Source organism: Nelumbo lutea, chromosome 1, assembly GCF_056320005.1.
Source record: "Nelumbo lutea isolate HS-2025 chromosome 1, American lotus-T2T, whole genome shotgun sequence".
NCBI classification, from domain to species: domain Eukaryota; kingdom Viridiplantae; phylum Streptophyta; class Magnoliopsida; order Proteales; family Nelumbonaceae; genus Nelumbo; species Nelumbo lutea.
The window spans coordinates 34,643,151-34,663,891 of NC_142684.1; the positions used below are offsets into that span (position 1 = coordinate 34,643,151).

Here is a 20,741-nt window from a genome sequence, read left to right on the forward strand (position 1 = left end):
GGTACCTGAGAGCATAATGGTCAGTATAAATTATTACCTTAGAGCCAAGCAGATATGATCTGAATTTGTCTACTTCAAGCACCACTGCTAACATCTCCTTCTCAGTTGTTGTGTAATTGAGTTGGACATCTGCCAAAGTTCTGCTTGCGTAGTACACAACATGCATCTTCTTACCTTTCCTTTGCACTAACACAGCTCCAACAGCTTGATCACTGGCATCACACATAATCTCAAAAGGCAAAGACCAGTCTAGTAGTGAGATGATTGGTGCAGATACTAAAGCTGATTTTAACCTGTGAAAACCACTCAAACATGCATCATCAAACTCAAAAGGGACATTTTTAATCAGCAATTTAGTAAGATGTTTAGCACTAGATGAGAAGTCCTTAATAAATCGCCTATAAAAGCCAGCATGGCCAAGAAAACCTCTTACTCCCTTTATCGATGTAGGAGGTGGCAACTTTTCAATGATCTCTATTTTAGCTCTGTCATCCTCAATACCTTTGCTAGAAATTTTGTGGCCCAAAACTATGCCTTCCTCCACCATAAAGTGGCACTTCTCTCAATTTAGAACAAGGTTAGTCTCCTCACATCTTTTAAGAACCATGTCAAGGTTAGCCAAACACAGATCAAATGAATCACCAAAAATAGAAAAATCATCCATGAATACCTCCATTATGTCTTCAATCATGTCAAAGAAAATAGCCATCATACACCTCTGAAAGGTAGCTGGTGTGTTACACAACCCAAAAGGCATTCGCCTATATGCAAAAGTGCCATATGAGCTTGTAAAAGTAGTTTTTTCTTAATCCTTCAGAAAAATAAAAACCTGATTATATCCAGAATAGCCATCCAGAAAGCAATAATAGCCATGACCTATAATTCTTTCCAACATCTGATCAATAAAAGGAAAAGAAAAATGATCCTTTCTTGTTGCAGCATTCAACTTACGGTAGTCAATACACACACGCCATCCATTAACTACCCGCTTAGAAATAAACTCACCATCTTCATTCTCCACAATAGTCGTACCACTTTTCTTGGGTACACACTGAATAGGACTAACTCAAGAACTATCAGAAATAGCATAGATAATACCTGCATCAAGAAGCATAACAATCTCTTTCTTCACCACTTCCTTCATGTGCGGGTTCAATCTTCTTTGCCTCTCAGCTGTGGCATGAAATCCATCCTCCATGTGAATCCTGTGCATCATAATAGAAGGGCTAATAAACTTTATGTCAGAAATTTGCCAACCTAAAGCCTTAATCCTATGCCTTACCACATTTAACACTTTTTGTTCCTACTTATTCGACAATTTGTTTGAGATAATAATTGGCAAGGTATTATCATCTCACAAGAATGCTTACCTCAAATGTGATGGTAAAAGTTTCAAGTCAAGCTTAGGTGGTTGGTCAATAGAAGGAGAAGTGGGGTTAGCACTTCTTACCAGTAATTCAAGCTTAGTGATAGCTATAAATATATAACCCTAGCAAGTGCACTAGTTATCAAGTAGTATAAAATATTGTTCCCATGGGGATTTAACAAAATAAGTATTAGAACCATAGTCTTCCCTAATTATTTGGACAATCAAAATTCATATTTGAGTAAGAACTACTGGAAATAAAAACTAGCAAAAGAAAATAAAAGCAAGGGTGATCACTAACCAAATATGCAATGGATGAAATTGCTAGGACTTTTAGGTCCACCTAACCAATGTAATGAATATTAATGGGTTTGATTAACCAAGATTATTTGCCATTCTCATAAGCTGAGGTCTTTCCAATTTTATTTAATATTCTCTCTCGAGATAGACTAAAACTACGTTCATCAGGTAACCCTTCGATCTCTCGAGTAGAGCTCTCAAGATGGAAATGCATTAAGTCCAAGAAAAATCATTAAATTCAGATGAATCATGTATATATATATCTCTATATACCATTCAATTCACACTATGAATTATTCAATCGATTATGTGAATTCCTCTCTCGATTCATTCACATAACACAAATCAATTAAGAGGTGGCCAAGCTCTTAATTGCATTAAGCGCAATAATTCATAGGCTATATGGAAATCACAATCTTGGATAAATCATAAAGATAAAAATATTATCATTAACATGGTTAGGCTTTCTCCAACCCTAGCAAGAAACAAATCAGTTCATGATAAGAGAATTAAAGCAAATAAAGGGAAAGAAAGAACTCTTGAATTCTCCCATGGTGCTGGGATCTGAAAGGATGAGAGATCCATCACATGGACGCCCAAAGATTGCGTAATAAGAGGCAAATTTCAAAAAAATTTCTTCTCCCTTCAACTGGGAATCACATTCCCTATTTAGACAATCATATTTTCAAGGATAAATCTTGAACCTTAAACTGAACCAGATCTGAACCAAAAGGAATGGGAGAGAATAATACCTGATATGAAGAAATAATATCTCCCAACGAAGGTGTTCACGCCCAAGGAAGGATCCAAAGACTGCTCCCACTAAAGATGGCGCAGTGCAGGATGGAGCAGAATCAGCAGTGTTCTTCCCCAAGAACTCTGTCCTTCGCAAGAAACAGTAGAATGGAACATGAGCACAGCTTCCTTTTCAATCCTTTCTCAAAGAACTGATGTCAAGATCCAATCTTGACTTCTCCCACAGCTAGAGATCGAACTGGCAAACAGGGCGACAAGAGCAGGGAGGCGGCAAGAGAGTATTCGCAGGGTGTAGAATTCTCTCTTCTTGATTTCAGCACTAAAGAGGATCTGATGTGTTTCTTGTTGGTCTCTCTCAAGGCTGCCGCCCCCTCCTTCTTTTTGTTAACATAAAAGAACAGCTCCTAATCCCATTAGGAGGTGCTTATCCAAATCATATTTGGATCAGCCTTCTCTTCTAGTGATAAGGATAAACCCTTATCTTATCTGTAGATTAGATTAGCTTTATCCTAATCCCATTAGGAGGTTTCTAGATCTGAATCACATTCAGATTTGGACTCTCTGAGTGGATAGGATTAAGACCCTATCCTATCTTCTAATCCATCTCAGAATTCGCCCCTTTAATTAACTAAATAAATAGCCCAGTTCGAAATGGGCTTTAGGCCCATTAAGCTTATGTGCTCACTCAATCTTCCTAACTGCTGCCCAATTGGGCTTCCTTGTATGGCGTGGGACCCAAGCATTGATCTACACATCAGCCACATGGGTTCGGCCCAGCCTTTGTTACAAGGCCTGGTCGAATACACTGTTAAAGATAGTGCACCCCCTGAAACCCATCAAATGGGCTCTATGGGCCCAACACTTACCCTAAGTGGTCCCTGGGCCAAACCACCTTGTAACACCCAGGGACTATGAGGAGATGCAAGATTAGCCCATCAGGTATTATCCTCAATGGTCTTACACTTAACCTCTCATCCCTTAATGATCATACACTGCTCGACAAGAGAGGACCTCTCCTTCGGCTGCAAGGAATAGTGTTGCACTCTCCACTTTTATAGATCCCGGGAATTAAAACCTTTTGCAAACATTTTAGAAACCATAATATATATACTTTTATATCTCATATAAAATATACTTTGCAAAACAAAGCTCAATGGTTGAAATCGGCTGCCGGTAGTCTTGGTTTCCAACAGTGAGTGCATCCCCGATCATTACCTTTGTCCGACAAAGGGGCTGATCCTGTCACTATGATCACCCACTTAGATGAATTCTCGGATTGTCCCAACATACCTAGGTTTTGACCCCCGCTAAGGATCTCACTGATTGGTACATCAAAGACACCCCGATCCGACACCTAGTGCAGTATCATAATTGAGTCTAGGGGTCGGGTGTAACTTTCCAATTTTGGCCATCAATCTCCAAGGTCCAGGGCAATACTGGAAATCTGGTCCAGTTCAAAGATTCAATTAATCCCACACTGTATGTGCCTGGGGTCTCACCCCAGTAGCTGAGACAGGCCACCTCAACCGACTTAATGGCACCACAGTGTCAGCTTTGTCAGGATAGGTCTCCCCAGACCGACCCACTGGCTGTGAACTTTCTAAACTAACACGAGTCTCATTAAGTGTCCAGTTTAATGGTATTACACAAAAACATACCAAGGGAACATGAATTAAATATGCACTTTTATTCATTTACAATAAACTCATAAAGTACATCAATTTTGATTGAAGCTAAGGGCATACAAAACTGTCTAACAGCTCCCACTTGCACTTAGGTCCAATCAGGTACTAGCCGGAGTCCCATACTCTCCATGTGTTTCATAAACACTTTCTGTGTCAGTGGCTTAGTCAATGGGTCTACCACATTCTCCACTGATGCTACCTCTTATTATCATCCTCCCGTAGGTCCATTGTTGTCATACAACAATGGAATGGGTGATGTGCTGAATTCCAAATTCATGAATGAACACCTTCATTCATAAGGCAGCCTCACTTACGGCAATGCGCTCGGCTTGGGTTGTGGAGTCGGCAGTGGACCCCTGTTTGCTGCTTTTCTAGCAAACAGCACACGATCCTATCGTGAAAACATATCCAGATGTGGACTTTCTATCATCTGGGTCTGACTAGAAATCGGCATCTGTATACCCTTGGATCTGTAGTGAGCTACCGTCGAATACTAGACAAAACTCTTTTGTCCTTCAAAGGTACTTAAGTATGTTTTTCACAGCAGTCCAATGCTCCTCCTGCCCTGGGTTGGCCTAAAATCTGCTTACTACACTCACTGCCTGAGCTATGTCAGGACGAGTGCACAGCATGGCATACATTATGCTCCCCATGGCAGAGGCATAGGGAACGTCTTTCATGCCATCAATCTCCTCAGAAGTCTTGGGAGACATCTTCTTGGAGAGAGTGACTCTGTGCCTGAAAGGAACATTTCCTTTCTTGGAGTTTTCCATGCTGTATTTCTTGACTATTTTGTCAATATAAGTAGATTGGGATAATCCTATTATCCGCTTCGATCTATCTCTATAGAGTCGAAGACCCAGTATATAGGAGGCTTCTCCAAGATCTTTCATGGAGAATTGTTGTGATAACCATACTTTCACTATAGTTAGCATACCTACATCATTCCCAATGAGTTGAATGTCATCTAAATACAGAACCAAGAAGGTAACCTTATCTCCACTGTACTTCCTGTAGACACAGGGTTCATCCGGATTCTGCTCGAACTCAAACGATTTGACGGCAAAGTCAAAACGGATGTTCCAACTTCTAGAAGCTTGCTTAAGTCCATAAATGGATCTATTAAGTTTACATACCATGTTTTCTTGACATGCAGCAATGAAGCCTTACGGCTGGTGCATATAGATATCTTCAGTAAGATCTCCATTCAGGAATGCAGTTTTGACATCCATTTGCCAAATCTCATAATCATGGTATGCTGCTACAGCTAGTAGGATCCTAATGGATTTAAGCATGGCCACAGGCGAAGAGGTTTCCTCATAATCGATGCCCTCTTTCTAAGTGTACCCTTTCGCCACCAAACGAGCCTTGAATGTCTCAACCTTACCACCGGGGCCCTTCTTCCTCTTGTAAATCCATTTGCAACCGATTGCTTTTACCCCGGAGGGCGGATCTACTAGAGTCCAGACTCCATTGGTCTCCATTGAGTCCATCTCTGCTCTCATGGCCTCCACCCACTTCTGGGAATCTATGTCCAACATAGCTTCCATGTAAGTCACGGGATCCTCCTCACTAGTCAAGGTTTCCACCAAGTAACTATCCTGGTCATAACCATAACGGACTAGTGGCCTGGATACCCGAGTGGATCTTCTAGGTTGGTCACTACCTAGAACTTGTGGGACATCTCCCACTACTCCTGAGCTCTCCTTATCAAGAACAACTTCCTGACGATGGGTGTCCAGGATATAGTCGGTTTCCAAGAATTGCACATTACGACTGCAGAACACTTTCTGCTCACTTGGGTCATAGAATAGGTAACCTACAGAGCCTTTTGGGTAGCCTACAAATAAGCAACGGCTGATCTTGGATTCCAACTTGTCTGCACTCGTTCTTTTAATGTGTACTGGACAACCCCAAATCTTCAAGTGCCTGACACTTGGTTTCTTTCCGGTCCAAAGTTCATATGGAGTATTCGGAACCGATTTGGTTGGAACCCGATTTAGCACATAAATCACAGTCTCTAATGCATAACCCCAAAAGGATGTGGGTAACTCTGAGTGTATGAAAAGCGACCGGACCATATCCAATAAGGTCCTATTCCTCCTCTCCGAAACACCGTTAAGTTGTGGTGTAGCAGGAGGAGCTAATTGTGATACTATCCCATTGTCCTTTAAGTAGTTCCTGAATTCGTCAGAGAGATACTCGCCACCTCGATCTGATCGAAGGGCCTTAATTTCTCTCCCTAACTGTTTCTCGACCTCTTGTCTGAACTCTTTGAACTTTTCAAAGGATTCAGACTTGTGTCTCATTAGGTACACGTAACCGTATCGTGAAAAATCATCTGTGAAGGTGATGAAATACACATGTTGATTTCATGTCCTAACACTCAGGGGACCACATACATCAGTATGTATTAGGTTAAGTGTGCCCGTACATCTTTCAGGCTTACCGTTAAATGGCCGTTTCGTCATCTTGCCTTGTAGGCAAGGCTCACAAGTGGGAAGATCTTCTACAGTTAGAAAATCCAAAGGACCATCCTTTACCAACCTTGTGATTCGGTCAACACCGATGTGGCCAAGTCGATAATGCCACAGACACATGGGATTAACTGTATCACGAGCTCTCTTCTTAGGGATTTCAGCCAACGTAGTTTCGGTTATGTTAGTTTCTAGAGAAGGATGTAGAACATAGAGACCGTTCTCCAGTTCCCCGTATGCAATGAATCTGTTGTTTCTTTTAATAGTAATCGTATTACTAAAGAAGACAGAATAACCATCTGCACACAGTTTTGAGACAGAAATCAAATTTCTCCTTAAATTTTGCACATAAAGACAGTCTTTTAGTACAATTGTTCCTTCTCTAAAAATTAATTCCACGGTTCCTATGGTCGCGGTTGCAACAGTTGCAGTAGTCCCCAAGAAGAGTGTGACTTCTCCTTCACTCAGCCTTCTGCTTACCTTGAACCCCTGCTGTGAGTTACAAGCATGAGTTGAAGCCCTGGAGTCAATACACCAGGATGCAGAAGCTACCAACAAATTGGTTTCTATAACATAAGTTTCGAAGTTACCTTTCTTGGATTCCAGGTAGGCAGGACAGTTCCTTTTCCAGTGGCCGGTCTTCTTGCAGAAGTGACAGGCATCTGATGCTTTGTCTTTCTTCTATTTCTTGCTCTTAGCGACTTTCTTCTGAGGCTTCTTTGCCTTCCTCTTTCTCTTGCCTGTCTTGCCAGCTTCAACAAGCATGGCTACAGGCTCATCCTTTCTAACCAGTTCTTTAGCTCTTTGAAACATATTGCTGAGCTCTTGTAAGCTGACATTTAGCTTGTTCATGTTATAGTTCATGATGAATGGATTAAAGGAAGGAGACAAAGAGTTAAGGATAGCATCTATCTGGGTTGCAAGGTCCAATCCGGATCCAAGAGCCTCCAGTTCGTTGATGTATCCCATCATCCGAAGACAATGGTCGTGAACTTGTTGACCCTTTGACATTTGTGCGGTCATGAACTGTTTCAAGACCTTTTGTCGAGTAGAATGATTCTGCTCTTCATACATTGTCCTGAGACTATCCAATATGTCTTTGGCAAGTTCGATCTGATCGAACTGCCTCTGTATCGGGTTGTCTAAGGAGGCAATGATGTAACATCGGGCAAGGGAGTTTTTCTCCTCCCATTCTTGATAGTCTCTCCTTCGGGCCTCAGAAGCCCTATCACCCAGACGCTCCAAGGCAGTATTCTTTGCCACTTTGTCTAGCTTTTCAGAAGCTAGGACCAGCATAAGGTTCCTGTACCAGTCAGCATAGTTTGGGCCCTTCAACTTGTTGTCATCAAGCAGTTTTGCGAAAAATCTGTTTGCCATTTTTTGATAAAAGAGCAAACATCAGTCCACAACCTAATTTGCCCAAAACATGAAAGTTGTGGTTTTTTCTCTTATATTTCCAGTGGGTCTTGAATCAGTTCAATCGAAGTTCGGATATGCAAGTTAGGCCCAGATTACTGAATGATGTCAAAACTGTAAAAAATCATCCAATTTGTCTTTCTTTGCTCCTGATTCCTTCTTTTGTGCCCTGAACCAAAATACAAGAAATATGAGTCCATCTAAGTACTAATTCAGTATAAAAGACAGAATTATTGGGGATAAAAATATGATAAATTCTACTCTCATCACTTAGCAAAAGGTTCAGTGTCACAAGCATTTCCATCCACTGCATCATCTTCAAAATCTTGTTCTACCTCACTAACTTGACATACTTCTTTCACACATGAATCAATCACATCAATTCTCATACAAAGTTCTTCCTCGATAGGATGTTTCATAGCCTTGGACATGTTAAATTCAACTTTGTCATCACCAATTTGAAGGGTAAGTTTCCCTTCATACACATCAACCAAAGCTTTCCTTGTGTTTAGAAACGGTCTGCCAAGGATCAAGGTGCAATCACGATCCTCCTCAAAATCTAGCACAACAAAGTCCATAGGAAATATGAACTTGTCCACTTTCACAAGTACATCCTCAACCACACCATGAGGTTTCTTGATGGAATGATCCGCCAGCTGAAAAGTCATCAAGGTAGGTTTCACTTCTCCAAGACCATGTTTCCTGAAAATAGATAAAGGCATCAAATTAATGCTAGAACCTAAATCACATAAACACTTAGGAAACTCAATGCTACCAACAACACATGGAATTGTAAAACTCCTTGGGTCTTATAATTTGGTAGGCATTTTGCTGGTAATGATTGAACTGCACTCTTCAGTCAATGATACAGTTTGGTCATCCTCCCATCTCCTCTTATTAGTGATGATCTCCTTCAAAAATTTAGCATATTGAGGCATTTGGGCAAGAGCCTCAGCAAAAGGAATATTGATTTGCAGCTTCTTAAAAATATCCAAAAATTTGGAAAATTGTTGTTCAGTCTGCTGCTTCTTCAGTCTTTGAGGAAATGGGATTCGTGTGACATAGGATGAAGGTTGGGAATTAGAGTGATTTTCCTTGTCACCTTGGTTCTCCTCTGACTCATCACTTGTTCCTTCATCATAGACTTTAGCATTGGTTGATAAAGGACCCTCAAAATCTGTACATGTTCTCTTACTTTGCACATCTTGCTTTGGCTCCATCACTTTCCAGCTCCTTAGTGAAATTGCTTTAAGCTGCTCCCCTGGATTAGTCTCAGTATCGCTTGGTAAATTACCTTGGTTCCTAGCCGAAAGAGTATTGGCTAGTTGGCCTATCTGCACCTCTAAGTTTTGAATTGAAGATGAATGGTTCTTTGCAATTTGATCAAATTTAGCTTCCATCCTTCTCTGGGCCTCATCCTGGCTGCTCATCTTGCTACTCATCATGTCCATAAATTTATCCCACTTGGCTTCAAAAGAAACTAATCTATCCTACTAAGGATGTTGCTAGAATCGTGGTGGTCCTTGCTGTCTAGGCATGTTGTTGTTTTGGAAACTGGAACTACCAGCATTGTTGTTATTGTTACTCCATGATTAGTTGCATAGAATTGTTGATGGCGTTGACTTACACGTTCATGGTGCCCAGTTGCTTGATTAAAGTAGAAATTTGGGCCTGTAAGGATGCTATGGATTCTGCCTCTAATTTGTCTCCCTGTCTAGGTGGATTTAGCCGCTTGGCTGGCCACAAACAATTATTAGCTGCCATTTCCTCTAAAAGATCAAAAGCAACATCTATAGTTTTCCTCATCAATGAACCTGATGAGACCAAAACGAACCCAAATTTTATCCCCTAATATTCATTCCTTTACATTTATTTAGCACTTAAATGGACTCATTACTCTTGTATTTCGATTTAGGGCAATAAAGAAGGCAATTGGAAGAAAACAGGACAAATCGGTGATTTTGCATAGTTTCGGTGACAGTCAGTAATCTGGGCCTAACTCTCAATTCCGCACACCGAATTGGACAATTCAAGAAGCATTAGAAAGATGAAAGAAAAGCCCACAACTTTTATGTTTTGGGTTTTGACAGACTCGGCCCGCATCGAGTACGAAAACGAGCCCAATATTGGAGCAAGTTCGCAGCCAGGCTCATTTCACAACTTAACCCCAACTCGCAGAAGTACCTTGAAACAGCCCAACTCGAATTCAAGAGTTAAGAGTCCGAATTTCGAATGTAATCTCCAAAGAGGGAGTTTTATCAGATCTAAAGTCTTGAATATAATCCTAGAGAGATAAAAAGATTGAGATTAGAGCATTAGATAAGAGATAGGATAGGATTAGTTCAAGATAAGATCAAAACTCCCTAAGGATAAGATGATCTCCTAGAAGGAGTTGGAAAACAGCCCTCTCCTTTGGCTATATAAAGAGGGGGGCAAACCAGCTCTAGAAATCACTCATTCCAAGATCCAAGAGATCATCAAGAAGACCAAGAAGCAAGAAGGCAGTTCGACTATGGAGAAGAAGAGCATGGAGATTGCGCAGATCATGAGTAGCTAAGCTTCTTTTTAGGTTCAAGTGGGAAGGTTCGATTGTGTCATTGTGAGGTTCTGTAGTTACTTTATTTTCTTTCTTTTTAATTTAAGTATTCATTGGTTCTTGTAAACATTTTTTATTGGATGTTAATGTTAATTAGTCTGACAAACTGAATTAATGTTGATTTTCCTACTGCTATCCATGATTTCAGTGATCCGTAATTGTCACGAATAATGGTACAAGTAGCAATTAGGTTGATATCTTTTTGGGTCAAATGTTCGTGACAGCCTTTGACCAATGTTTTAACATGGTTCAACCTAAAAGAATCGATGGAACAAAATTCAGTAATTGCAGCTATCTCAATTATTGTTATTTTGGTTTAACTGTTTTCACAAATCTTAATGCTATCATTGTTTAACATGGAACGCTATCGTACCCAGTTGAGTGGTGATAAGTGTTGATCGAATGCTGGGTTTGGTCAACTGAATTAGGAAAACACAAGGTTTATTATGGCTATTCTAATAAATCTAAGGTTAAATGCTTGAATTGCAAGAATGCTGAAATGTACCTAGGATCGATGGCCAATCGATTCAACCCGAACCCTTGAACCAGAATTCGGTAAAACTGATTTTTTCTTGTTTGTTTAGTTTGTTATTCTTTTAATTTTAGTTATTTAATTTTCCCACACAATTACTTTACCCATTCGGCTAAGAGATTATTGATTTGCTCCCTGTGGGATTCGACCTAGAACCACTTTTACTGCAAACATTTTATTGTGGGACTAGTACTAATTTTGAGGGCTTCAACAAACCCGTCAAAATTTTGGCGCCGTTGCCGGGGAGCAACTTTAATTTCTTAGCTATTACCTTCCTCTTGTTAACCTCTTTTGTTTTATGACTCGTGCTTCTCAATGAGGTGAACTCGAGTACAATCCCGAAATTGAGAGGACCACCCGTCGTTTAAGAAAGGAGGCGAAGCAAAGGAAGGATCGTTCACCAAAGAAGGAAAATTCAGATTGTGATTTTCCCATATTCGAAGAAGTAGAAAGAATGGCTGACAGAGAGAGGACATTAAGGGAGTTGGCTGCACCAATTATTAACCAACAACCTTTATGCATCACGTACCCCACTCTTGAGGTAGCCTTTGAACTCAAATTTGGTTTGATTCAATTATTAACTATGTTTCATGGTTTCCCAGGTGAGGACCCTCACAAACTTCTAAAGGAATTTCATGTCGTCTGTTCAAGCATGAAACCCCACGGTATGACCGAGGACCAAGTAAAACTCATAGCCTTTCCATTTACTTTAAGAGATAAAGCAAAGGATTGGTTGTATATTCTTCCTCCCGGTTCAATATGCACATGGGATGAGATGAATAGGATATTCTTGGACAAATATTTTCCTGCATCCCGAGCTGCAAATATAAGAAAAGAAATATGTGGAGTTTGGCAGTTTGGTGGTGAGACATTATATGAATATTGGGAAAGGTTTAAGCAACTTGTTGCTAGTTGTCCCCACCACCAAATTCCTGAACAATTGTTAATCCAATACTTCTATGAAGGGCTTCAGCCCAAGGATAGAAGTATGGTCGATGCAGCCAGTGGAGGAGCCTTGGTGAACAAGACACCCGAAGCGGCTAGAGAGTTAATCTCCAACATGGCCGAAAATTCACAACAGTTCGGTGCTAGGACAGACGGTACCATTAGACGAGTTAATGAGGTAAGCCATGTAAATTTAGAAAATCAGATTTCTGAACTAACTGCTTTGGTAAGACAACTCACTGCAGGACAAGTACAAACTGCCAGGGTGTGTGGTATCTGTTCGATTCCTGGCCATCCTATGGACATGTGTCCATCATTGCAAGATGGTTCGATGCAGCAAGTCAATGCCGTAGGAGGATTCCCGGGCCAGCCCCAATGAAAGTATGATCCCTACTCCAATTATTACAATTCGGGGTGGAGAGATCACCCAAACCTAAGCTACGGGAACCAAGGAGGACAACAGCAATACCAGCCCCATTTTTTCAGTCGACAGCCCCAGTTTTCAACATCCATCACAGCGCAAAGCCAACCCTCGAATTCAGGTATGTCTTTAGAAGATATAGTTAAGGCTCTAGCTACTAATACTCAGCAATTTCAACAGGGAACAAGAGCCAGCATTCAGAATTTGGGGAACCAAATCAGCCAACTTGCCACTGCCGTTAGCAAGTTGGAGGTGCAGAGCTCCGGGAAACTACCATCACAAATGGTAGTCAACCCCAAGGAGAGTGTAAGTGCAATGGTGCTAAGAAGCGGGAAGGAACTACAACTAGAACCTACATCACCAAGGAAGGTGGATAAAGGGCAAGAAGAAGACAAGATGCAGGACTCAAGAGTTAGAGAGAACGTTTCAGCCATGATCAAGAGGACCTTACCAGAAAAACATGCTGATCCAGGTATGTTCACCCTACCTTGTGCGATTGGCAATAAGCAAATCGAGCATGCCATGCTAGACTTAGGTGCATCTATCAATGTCATGCCATACTCGATTTACTATGCTTTGAGATTAGGTCCTTTAAGGGAAACTAAAGTTGTTATCCAATTAGCTGATCGTTCTAACACCTTCCCAGAAGGGATTGTTGAGAATGTAATGGTGCAGGTTAACAATTTAATTTTCCCAGCTGATTTTTACATTCTGAAGATGGAAGAGGACACGATCGAAAGTTCAGCCCCACTTCTATTTGGCAGGCCATTTATGAAAATGGCCAAGACCAAAATAGATGTGGATGAGGGTACCCTCTTCATCGAATGTGACGGAAAGACTATTAAATTTAATATTTTTGAAGCTATGAAGTACCCAAATGAAGACCATTCAGTTGACACTATTGATCCAACTGTGCAGGAATTTTTTGAAAAAGATATGAATGTGGAGGTAGAATCGAGTGCACAATTGGATACGAAGGTCCCTATTCCAGATTTGAACCCGCCCATGATGGATGGAAGGGGAGCACACCGAAAGCTGAAACCACAAGAGCTAAAGTAGCAAAGGAGGACATCGAGCATAACGACGTTAAACAATTGCGCTTGTGGGAGGCAACCCATTGTGTTTAGTTAATTTTGTTATTTTGTTTGGTTTTGATTTTTGTGTTTAGTAGGAACCCAACAAGACAAACAGGGAAATACCCCCAAATCTTTCTACTTTATGCATAATCACATACACTGGGGACAATGTATAACTTAAGTGTGGGGGGATTAGGAAAATCTGATGGAAATTTGGGATACCTTACCTTCTTGAAATTTCTGCTCCCTAGAAACTTATCCTTGAACGATTTCAACTTATCAGGAATCATGTGCTTAGGCTGAATAGATAAGATAGGATGCAAGCATGACTAACTAAATCTTTCTTGGCTGCATATGGTACCTCATGATTTTAATCGATCAATAGGCAAGATGCATAAGGGTTTGATTGATTTTCACATAATTATCTGTCAAACATGGGTTGATTATTCTAGAACTTGCTGTGTTAGGCATATAGAGACCACGATCAATGAATTCATGGATCAGGCGGTGAAACCATGTGATTCTTGTGAAAAAAAAAGAGGGAGTTTGAAACTAAAATCGTGACAAATGTGAGATGGAGCATAAAATGCACTCACATCTAGAAACAAAAAAACAAGTGTGAGACGGAACATAAAATGCACTCACATTTAGAAATGAAAGCAAGTGTGATATGGAGCATAAAATGCACTCACATCTTGAAAAGAAGGCAAGGGTGAGATGGAGCATAAAATGCACTCACCCTAGAACCCCAACCCCATTCTCACCTTCAGATCCTAGGAATTCACACTAAGTGGTGAAGATGTGGTACATAGCAAGCTTATGGCAATAAGCACACCTTGTTTTGATTCAAAAGAAAGTAATTGCATCTGGCTGAATTGGTTTGTTAAAAGCAATGAGCACCCATGCAGTCCAAGGAGTTTCAGCCCTGGAAGGCTTGTCTCCTTGACTATCGATTTAACTTGGGACCATGAAGAATGGTGATTTGCGATCACTCTTGGACAAGAAAAAGGGGAGAAAGAGATGAAAAGGGAAAGGTTACCAAGTCTGAACTAAAGCATGAAATGAACCAGGCCTCATGTAGAGAAAAAAAAGATTGAAAATCAATAGTTAGTCTCTCTTGTGTTACTTGAGTTTTTGCCTTGCCCGAAGACGGGCAAAGTTTAAGTGTGGGGGGATTTGATGAGACCAAAACGAACCCTAATTTTATCCCCTAATATTCATTCTTTTACATTTATTTAGCACTTAAATGGACTCATTACTCTTGTATTTCGATTTAGGGCAATAAAGAAGGCAATTGGAAGAAAACAGGACAAATCGGGTGATTTTGCACAGTTTCGGCTACAGTCAGTAATCTGGGCCTAACTCTCAATTCCGGACACCGAATTGGACAATTCAAGAAGCATTAGAAAGATGAAAGGGAGACCCACAACTTTTAAGTTTTGGGTTTTGACAGATTCGGCCCGAATCGAGTACGAAAACGACCCCAATGTTGGAGCAAGTTCGCAGCCAGGCTCATTTCACAACTTAAGCCCAACTCGCAGAAGTACCTTGAAACAGCCCAACTCGAATTCAAGAGTTAAGAGTCCGAATTTCGAATGTAATCTCCAAAGAGAGAGTTTTATCAGATTTAAAGTCTTGAATGTAATCCTAGAGAGATAAAAATATTGAGATTAGAGCATTAGATAAGAGATAGGATAGGATTAGTTCAAGATAAGATCAAAACTCCCTAAGGATAAGATGATCTCCTAGAAGGAGTTGGAAAACAGCCCTCTCCTTTGGCTATATAAAGAGGGGGGCAAACCAGCTCTAGAAATCACTCATTCCAAGATCCAAGAGATCATCAAGAAGACCAAGAAGCAAGAAGGCAGTTCGGCTTTGGAGAAGAAGAGCATGGAGATTGCGCAGATCATGAGTAGCTAAGCTTCTTTTTCTGGTTCAAGTGGGGAGGTTCGATTGTGTCATTGTGAAGTTCTGTAGTTACTTTATTTTCTTTCTTTTTAATTTAAGTATTCATTGGTTCTTGTGCACATTTTTTATTGGATGTTAATGTTAATTAGTCTGACAAACTAAATTAATGTTGATTTTCCTACTGCTATCCTTGATTTCGGTGATCCGTAATTGTCACGAATAATGGTACAAGTAGCAATTAGGTTGATATCTTTTTGGGTCAAATGTTCGTGATAGCCTTTGACCAATGTTTTAACATGGTTCAACCTAAAAGAATCGATGGAACAAAATTCAGTAATTGCAGCTATCTCAATTATTGTTATTTTGGTTTAACTGTTTTCACAAATCTTAATGCTATCATTGTTTAACATGGAACGCTATCGTACCCAGTTGAGTGGTGATAAGTGTTGATCGAATGCTGGGTTTGGTCAACTGAATTAGGAAAACACAAGGTTTATTATGGCTATCCTAATAAATCTAAGGTTAAATGCTTGAATTGCAAGAATGCTGAAATGTACCTAGGATCGATGGCCAATCGATTCAACCCGAACCCTTGAACCAGAATTTGGTAAGACTGATTTTCTCTTGTTTGTTTAGTTTGTTATTCTTTTAATTTTAGTTATTTAATTTTCCCACACAATTACTTCACCCATTCAGCTAAGAGATTATTGATTTGCTCCTTGTGGGATTCGACCTAGAACCACTTTTACTGCAAACATTTTATTGTGGGACTAGTACTAATTTTGAGGGCTTCGACAAACCCGTCAGAACCTCCTGCAGTAGCATCAATAGTATCTCTAGTAGTGCGAGTGGCTCCATTGTAGAAAGCCTGAATCAAAAGTCCCTTACATAAGCCATGGTGAGGGCAGCTTCTCTGCAAATCCTTAAATCTTTCCCAAGCCTCATACAATGATTCATTCTCAAATTGTTGAAAAGTAGTGATATCTATAATGATCTTTACGGTTTTAGCTGGGGGAAAATACTTAGCCAAGAAAGCTTGTGCCAGCTGTGCCCATGTGGTTATGGAGTTTGGTGGTAGAGAATTTAACCACGCATTAGCTTTATCCTTCAAGGTGAAAGAGAAAAGCCTAAGCCTTATAGCATCGTCTGAAACTCCATTGTATTTGAAGGTATCACAAATTTCCAAGAAATTTGCAATGTGAGCATTAGGATTTTCATTGCCCATGCCATAAAATTGCACACTTGATTGGATCATTTGGAGTAGAGCTGGCTTAATCTCAAAGTTATTGGCATTGATGTTTGGCCTTGCAATACTCTGTTGTGCACCATGCAGCCCAAGCATAGCAAAATCTCTAAAAGTTCTCTCATTATCTTGTCGATTTGCTTGGTTACCTCCATTATCCTCTGCCATCTCTGAAACCCTTATTTGCTGAGCTTTCTCATTTTCTCTAACAAACTTATCAATTTCAGGTTTGAAAGGAAGAAGCTTGGGTTGTGAACTTTGAGTTCTTCACATACGCCAAAATGGTACCTAAAGAAAGAATGTAAACAAACAAAAATTAGCAAAAACTACTAAAGATTTGTGCTTTAAATCAAGAGAAACTAAATTAATTATGGTGTTAAATAAAATTCTTTCCCCGGCAATGGCGCCAAAACTTGGTTGCCTCTGCAAGAGTATGGAGCCGTGCAACTAATATAGTAAAGAATATAGAATTGTTCCCACGAGGAAAGAATTATTTAGCCACCTATTAATTTCTTCTCAACTTGTTTAAAGCAATGGTTAATTGAGTTTGCAATTTAAGGAATTTAAACTAATGCTACTAATTAAGGAAATTAAATGAAAAAAACAATTAATTTGAACAAGAATCAATAACAAAGTTGCTAGGGATAATCCTATCACAATCATCAAGATTCAATATCAATAAAATTTCACTAGGGTTGTTATATTCCAAAGTGTTTCCTAAAAGCACTAGTCAATCTTTCTCAAGAGTCGATTAGCTAAACCTATGTTCAATTAAATGGAATTATAATCAATGAATTCTCATTCTTTCAATCGAAATCCTCTTTGCATAAACACAAGTTGTTAATACACCTATAAGGAAATCCTACCAACAATTGATATCTCTACCTAATTATTGGTTGAACAAGTGTTATTAGTTCCACCTCAATTATCATTTCTCAATGAATAATCTTGATTAAAGAACGAATAATTGGTGATCATTCAATGATAAGTAATAAGTACAAATAACACTATATAACAAGAACCTCATCGATTTTATTAATAAATGAAAATCAAGGCATGATCAAGTATTAATCCCAAACAATAAAAACTTAGCCACTCATGATGTAATTAAGAACAAGCAACATCCCAATATCAAGAGTAAACATGATGTTACAAGAGAAAAAGAAAGTATATTGCAAACGATCTCTCAATCTTGGCTCAACGACCTTCAATCTTGTCTTCTCCCTTGTTTTTTTTTTCTCTCTTCGAATTGAGTGTTCTTTGTCCAAAAAGATCTCTCCCTTTCGACTCCACCTCCTTCCTATATATCACCACCTAAAAATTAGAAAAAAAAAAAACAAAAGCCATCATTAACCCTAGCATCTTTGACGATTAATCCAAAAGCTTGTAGAGCTTCACACTTTAGTCCAAGATCTTTATCAGCTTGTCCCAAATTGGCCCCGAAGATTCATCTTTGACGATTAGTTTCCTGAAAAGTGACAAAACATCCAAATGCATTAAATTGACTCAAAGATACCCAAACTAACCATAGAATCTCAACAATTAAGCCTAAAAACACCCAAAATTCTTATGAATAACTTAAGCTTATCAATTACTCACGATATGGTTATGTGTACCTAATGAGACACAAGTCTGAATCCTTTGAAAAGTTCAAAGAGTTCGGGCAAGAGGTCGAGAAACAGTTGGGAAGACACATTAAGCCCTTCGATCAGATCGAGGAGGCGAATATCTCCCCAACGAATTCAATGACTACTTAAAAGAAAATGGGATAGTATCACAACTAGCTCCTCCTACTACACCACAGTTAAAAGGTGTGTCAGAAATGAGGAACTGGACTTTATTGGATATGGTCCAATCACTTCTCGCACACTCAGAACTACCGACATCCTTTTGGGGTTACGCATTAGAGACTGTGATATGCGTGTTGAATCGGGTTCCAACCAAATCCGTTCCGAAGAATCCCTATGAGTTTTGGACCGGTAAGAAACCAAGGGTGAGATACATGAAAATTTGCGGTTGTCCGACACATGTTAAAAGAACTAGTGCTGACAAATTGGAATCCAAGACCAATCGTTGCCTTTTATAGGTTACCCCAAAGGCTCTGGGGTTACTTATTCTATGATCCAAAAGAGCAAAAGGCATTTTGCATTCAAAATGCCCACTTCTTAGAAGAAGATTACATCCTGGATAATCATAATCGGGAAGTTATTCTTGAGGAGGAGAGCCCAGGGGTAGTGGGAGATGTCCCACCAGCTCCAGAAAATAACCAAGCTAGAAGATCTACCCAGGTATCCAGACCTCCAGACAGTTACGGCTATGTCCAAGAAAGTTACCTGGTGGAAGCTGAAGGGATAGGATATCCATCATATGGACGCCCAAAGATTGCAGAATAAGTGGCGAATTTCAAAAATTTTTCTCTCCCTTCAACTGGGAATCGAATTCCCTATTTAGAAAATCATATTTTCAATGATCATCTGGTCCAGTTCAAAGATTCAATTAATCCTACACTGTAAGTGCCTAGGGTCTCACCCCGGCAGTTGAGACAAGCCACCCCAACTGACTTGGTGGCACCACAGTGTCAGCCTTGTCAGGATAGGTCTCCCTAGACTGACCTACTAGCTGTGAATATTCTAAACTAACATGAGTCTCATTAAGTGTTCAGTTTAAGGGTATTACACAGAAACATACCAAGGGAACATGAATCAAATATGCACTTTTATTCATTTACAATAAACTCATAAAGTACACCATTTTGATTGAAGCTAAGGGCATACAAAACTGTCTAACAGCTCCCACTTGCACTTAGGTCCAATTAGGTACTAGCCGGAGTCCCATGCTTTCCAGGTGTTTCTTAAACACTTTCTGTGATAGTGGCTTCATCAATGGGTCTGCCACATTTAGCACTGACGCTACCTTTTAAATCAGGACGTCCCCTCTACCAACAATCTCCCTCAGTACATGGTACTTCCTCTCAATGTGCTTCGACTTCAAGTGGGCTCGTGGCTCCTTAGCCTGAGCAATAGCTCCATTGTTGTCACACAACAATGGGATGGGTGATGTGTTGGACGGAACTACTCCCAACTCATGAGTGAACTTTTTCATCCACACAGCTTCTTTGGCAGCCTCACTTGCGGCAATGTACTCGGCCTCGGTCGTGGAGTCTGCAATGGACCTCTGTTTGCTGCTTTTCCAGCAGACAACACACGATCCTATCGTGAAAACATATCCAAATGTAGACTTTCTATCATCTGGATCCGACTGAAAATTGGCATCTATATACCCTTGGATCTGTAGTGAGTTACCATCGAATACGAGACAAAACTCTTTTGTCCTTCGAAGGTACTTAAGTATGTTTTTCACAGTAGTCCAGTGCTCCTGCCCTAGGTTGGCCTGAAATCTGCTTACTACACTCACTGCCTGAGCAATGTCAGGATGAGTGCACAGCATGGCATACATGATGCTCCCTATGGCAGAAGCATAGGGAATGTCTTTCATGCCATCAATCTCCTTAGAAGTCTTGAGAGACATCTTCTTGGAGAGAGTGACTCCGTGCCTGAAAGGAACATTTCCTTTCTTGGAGTTTTCCATGCTGTATCTTTTGACTATTTTGTCAATGTAGGCAAATTGGGATAATCCTATTATCCGCTTCAATCTATCTCTATAGAGTCGAAGACCCAGTATATAGGAGGTTTCTCCAAGATCTTTCATGGAGAATTGTTGTGAAAATCATACTTTCACCGTAGTCAGCATTCCTACATCATTCACAATGAGTAGAATGTCATCTACATATAGAACCAAGAAGGTAACCTTATCTCCACTGTACTTCCTGTAGACATAGGGTTCATCCGGATTCTGCTCGAAGTCAAATGATTTGACAATAGAGTCAAAATGGATGTTCCAACTTCTAGAAGCTTGGTTAAGTCCATAAATGGATCTATTAAGTTTACATACCATGTTTTCCTGACCTACAACAATGAAGCCTTGTGGCTGTTGCATATAGATATCTTCAGTAAGATCTCC

General features: G+C 40.1%; 1 protein-coding gene and 2 non-coding genes across 3 annotated transcripts; 1 reads left to right on the forward strand and 2 right to left on the reverse strand.

Annotated features, from left to right (window-relative positions):
* Positions 1 to 1,066: 1,066 nt before the first annotated feature.
* LOC148874237 (uncharacterized) lies at positions 1,067 to 9,445 on the reverse strand. Its single transcript, XM_088960430.1, has 3 exons — positions 8,853 to 9,445; positions 8,271 to 8,702; positions 1,067 to 1,205 (listed from the first exon to the last, which is right to left on the reverse strand). Exons 1-3 carry the CDS (start codon positions 9,443 to 9,445, stop codon positions 1,067 to 1,069), a joined length of 1,164 nt encoding a protein of 387 aa, XP_088816556.1.
* A 2,506-nt stretch (positions 9,446 to 11,951) lies between these two features.
* LOC148874238 (small nucleolar RNA R71) lies at positions 11,952 to 12,058 on the reverse strand. Its single transcript, XR_016106405.1, has one exon. It is a non-coding gene; the product is annotated as a small nucleolar RNA R71 (small nucleolar RNA).
* A 4,310-nt stretch (positions 12,059 to 16,368) lies between these two features.
* Positions 16,369 to 16,475, forward strand: LOC148874239 (small nucleolar RNA R71). Its single transcript, XR_016106046.1, has one exon. It is a non-coding gene; the product is annotated as a small nucleolar RNA R71 (small nucleolar RNA).
* Positions 16,476 to 20,741: the final 4,266 nt, after the last annotated feature.

What these genes read in the sequence shown, in the direction of transcription:
- LOC148874237 (XM_088960430.1), bottom strand. Translation starts at nt 9,445, where the DNA reads ATGATGAGTAGCAAGATGAGCAGCCAGGATGAGGCCCAGAGAAGGATG. An exon ending in ACTGTATCATTGACTGAAGA is followed by an intron (nt 8,703 to 8,852) that starts GTGCAGTTCAAT and finishes ATCTATTTTCAG; the next exon opens with GAAACATGGTCTTGGAGAAG. An exon ending in GACACTGAACCTTTTGCTAA is followed by an intron (nt 1,206 to 8,270) that starts GTGATGAGAGTA and finishes TATGATGCACAG; the next exon opens with GATTCACATGGAGGATGGAT.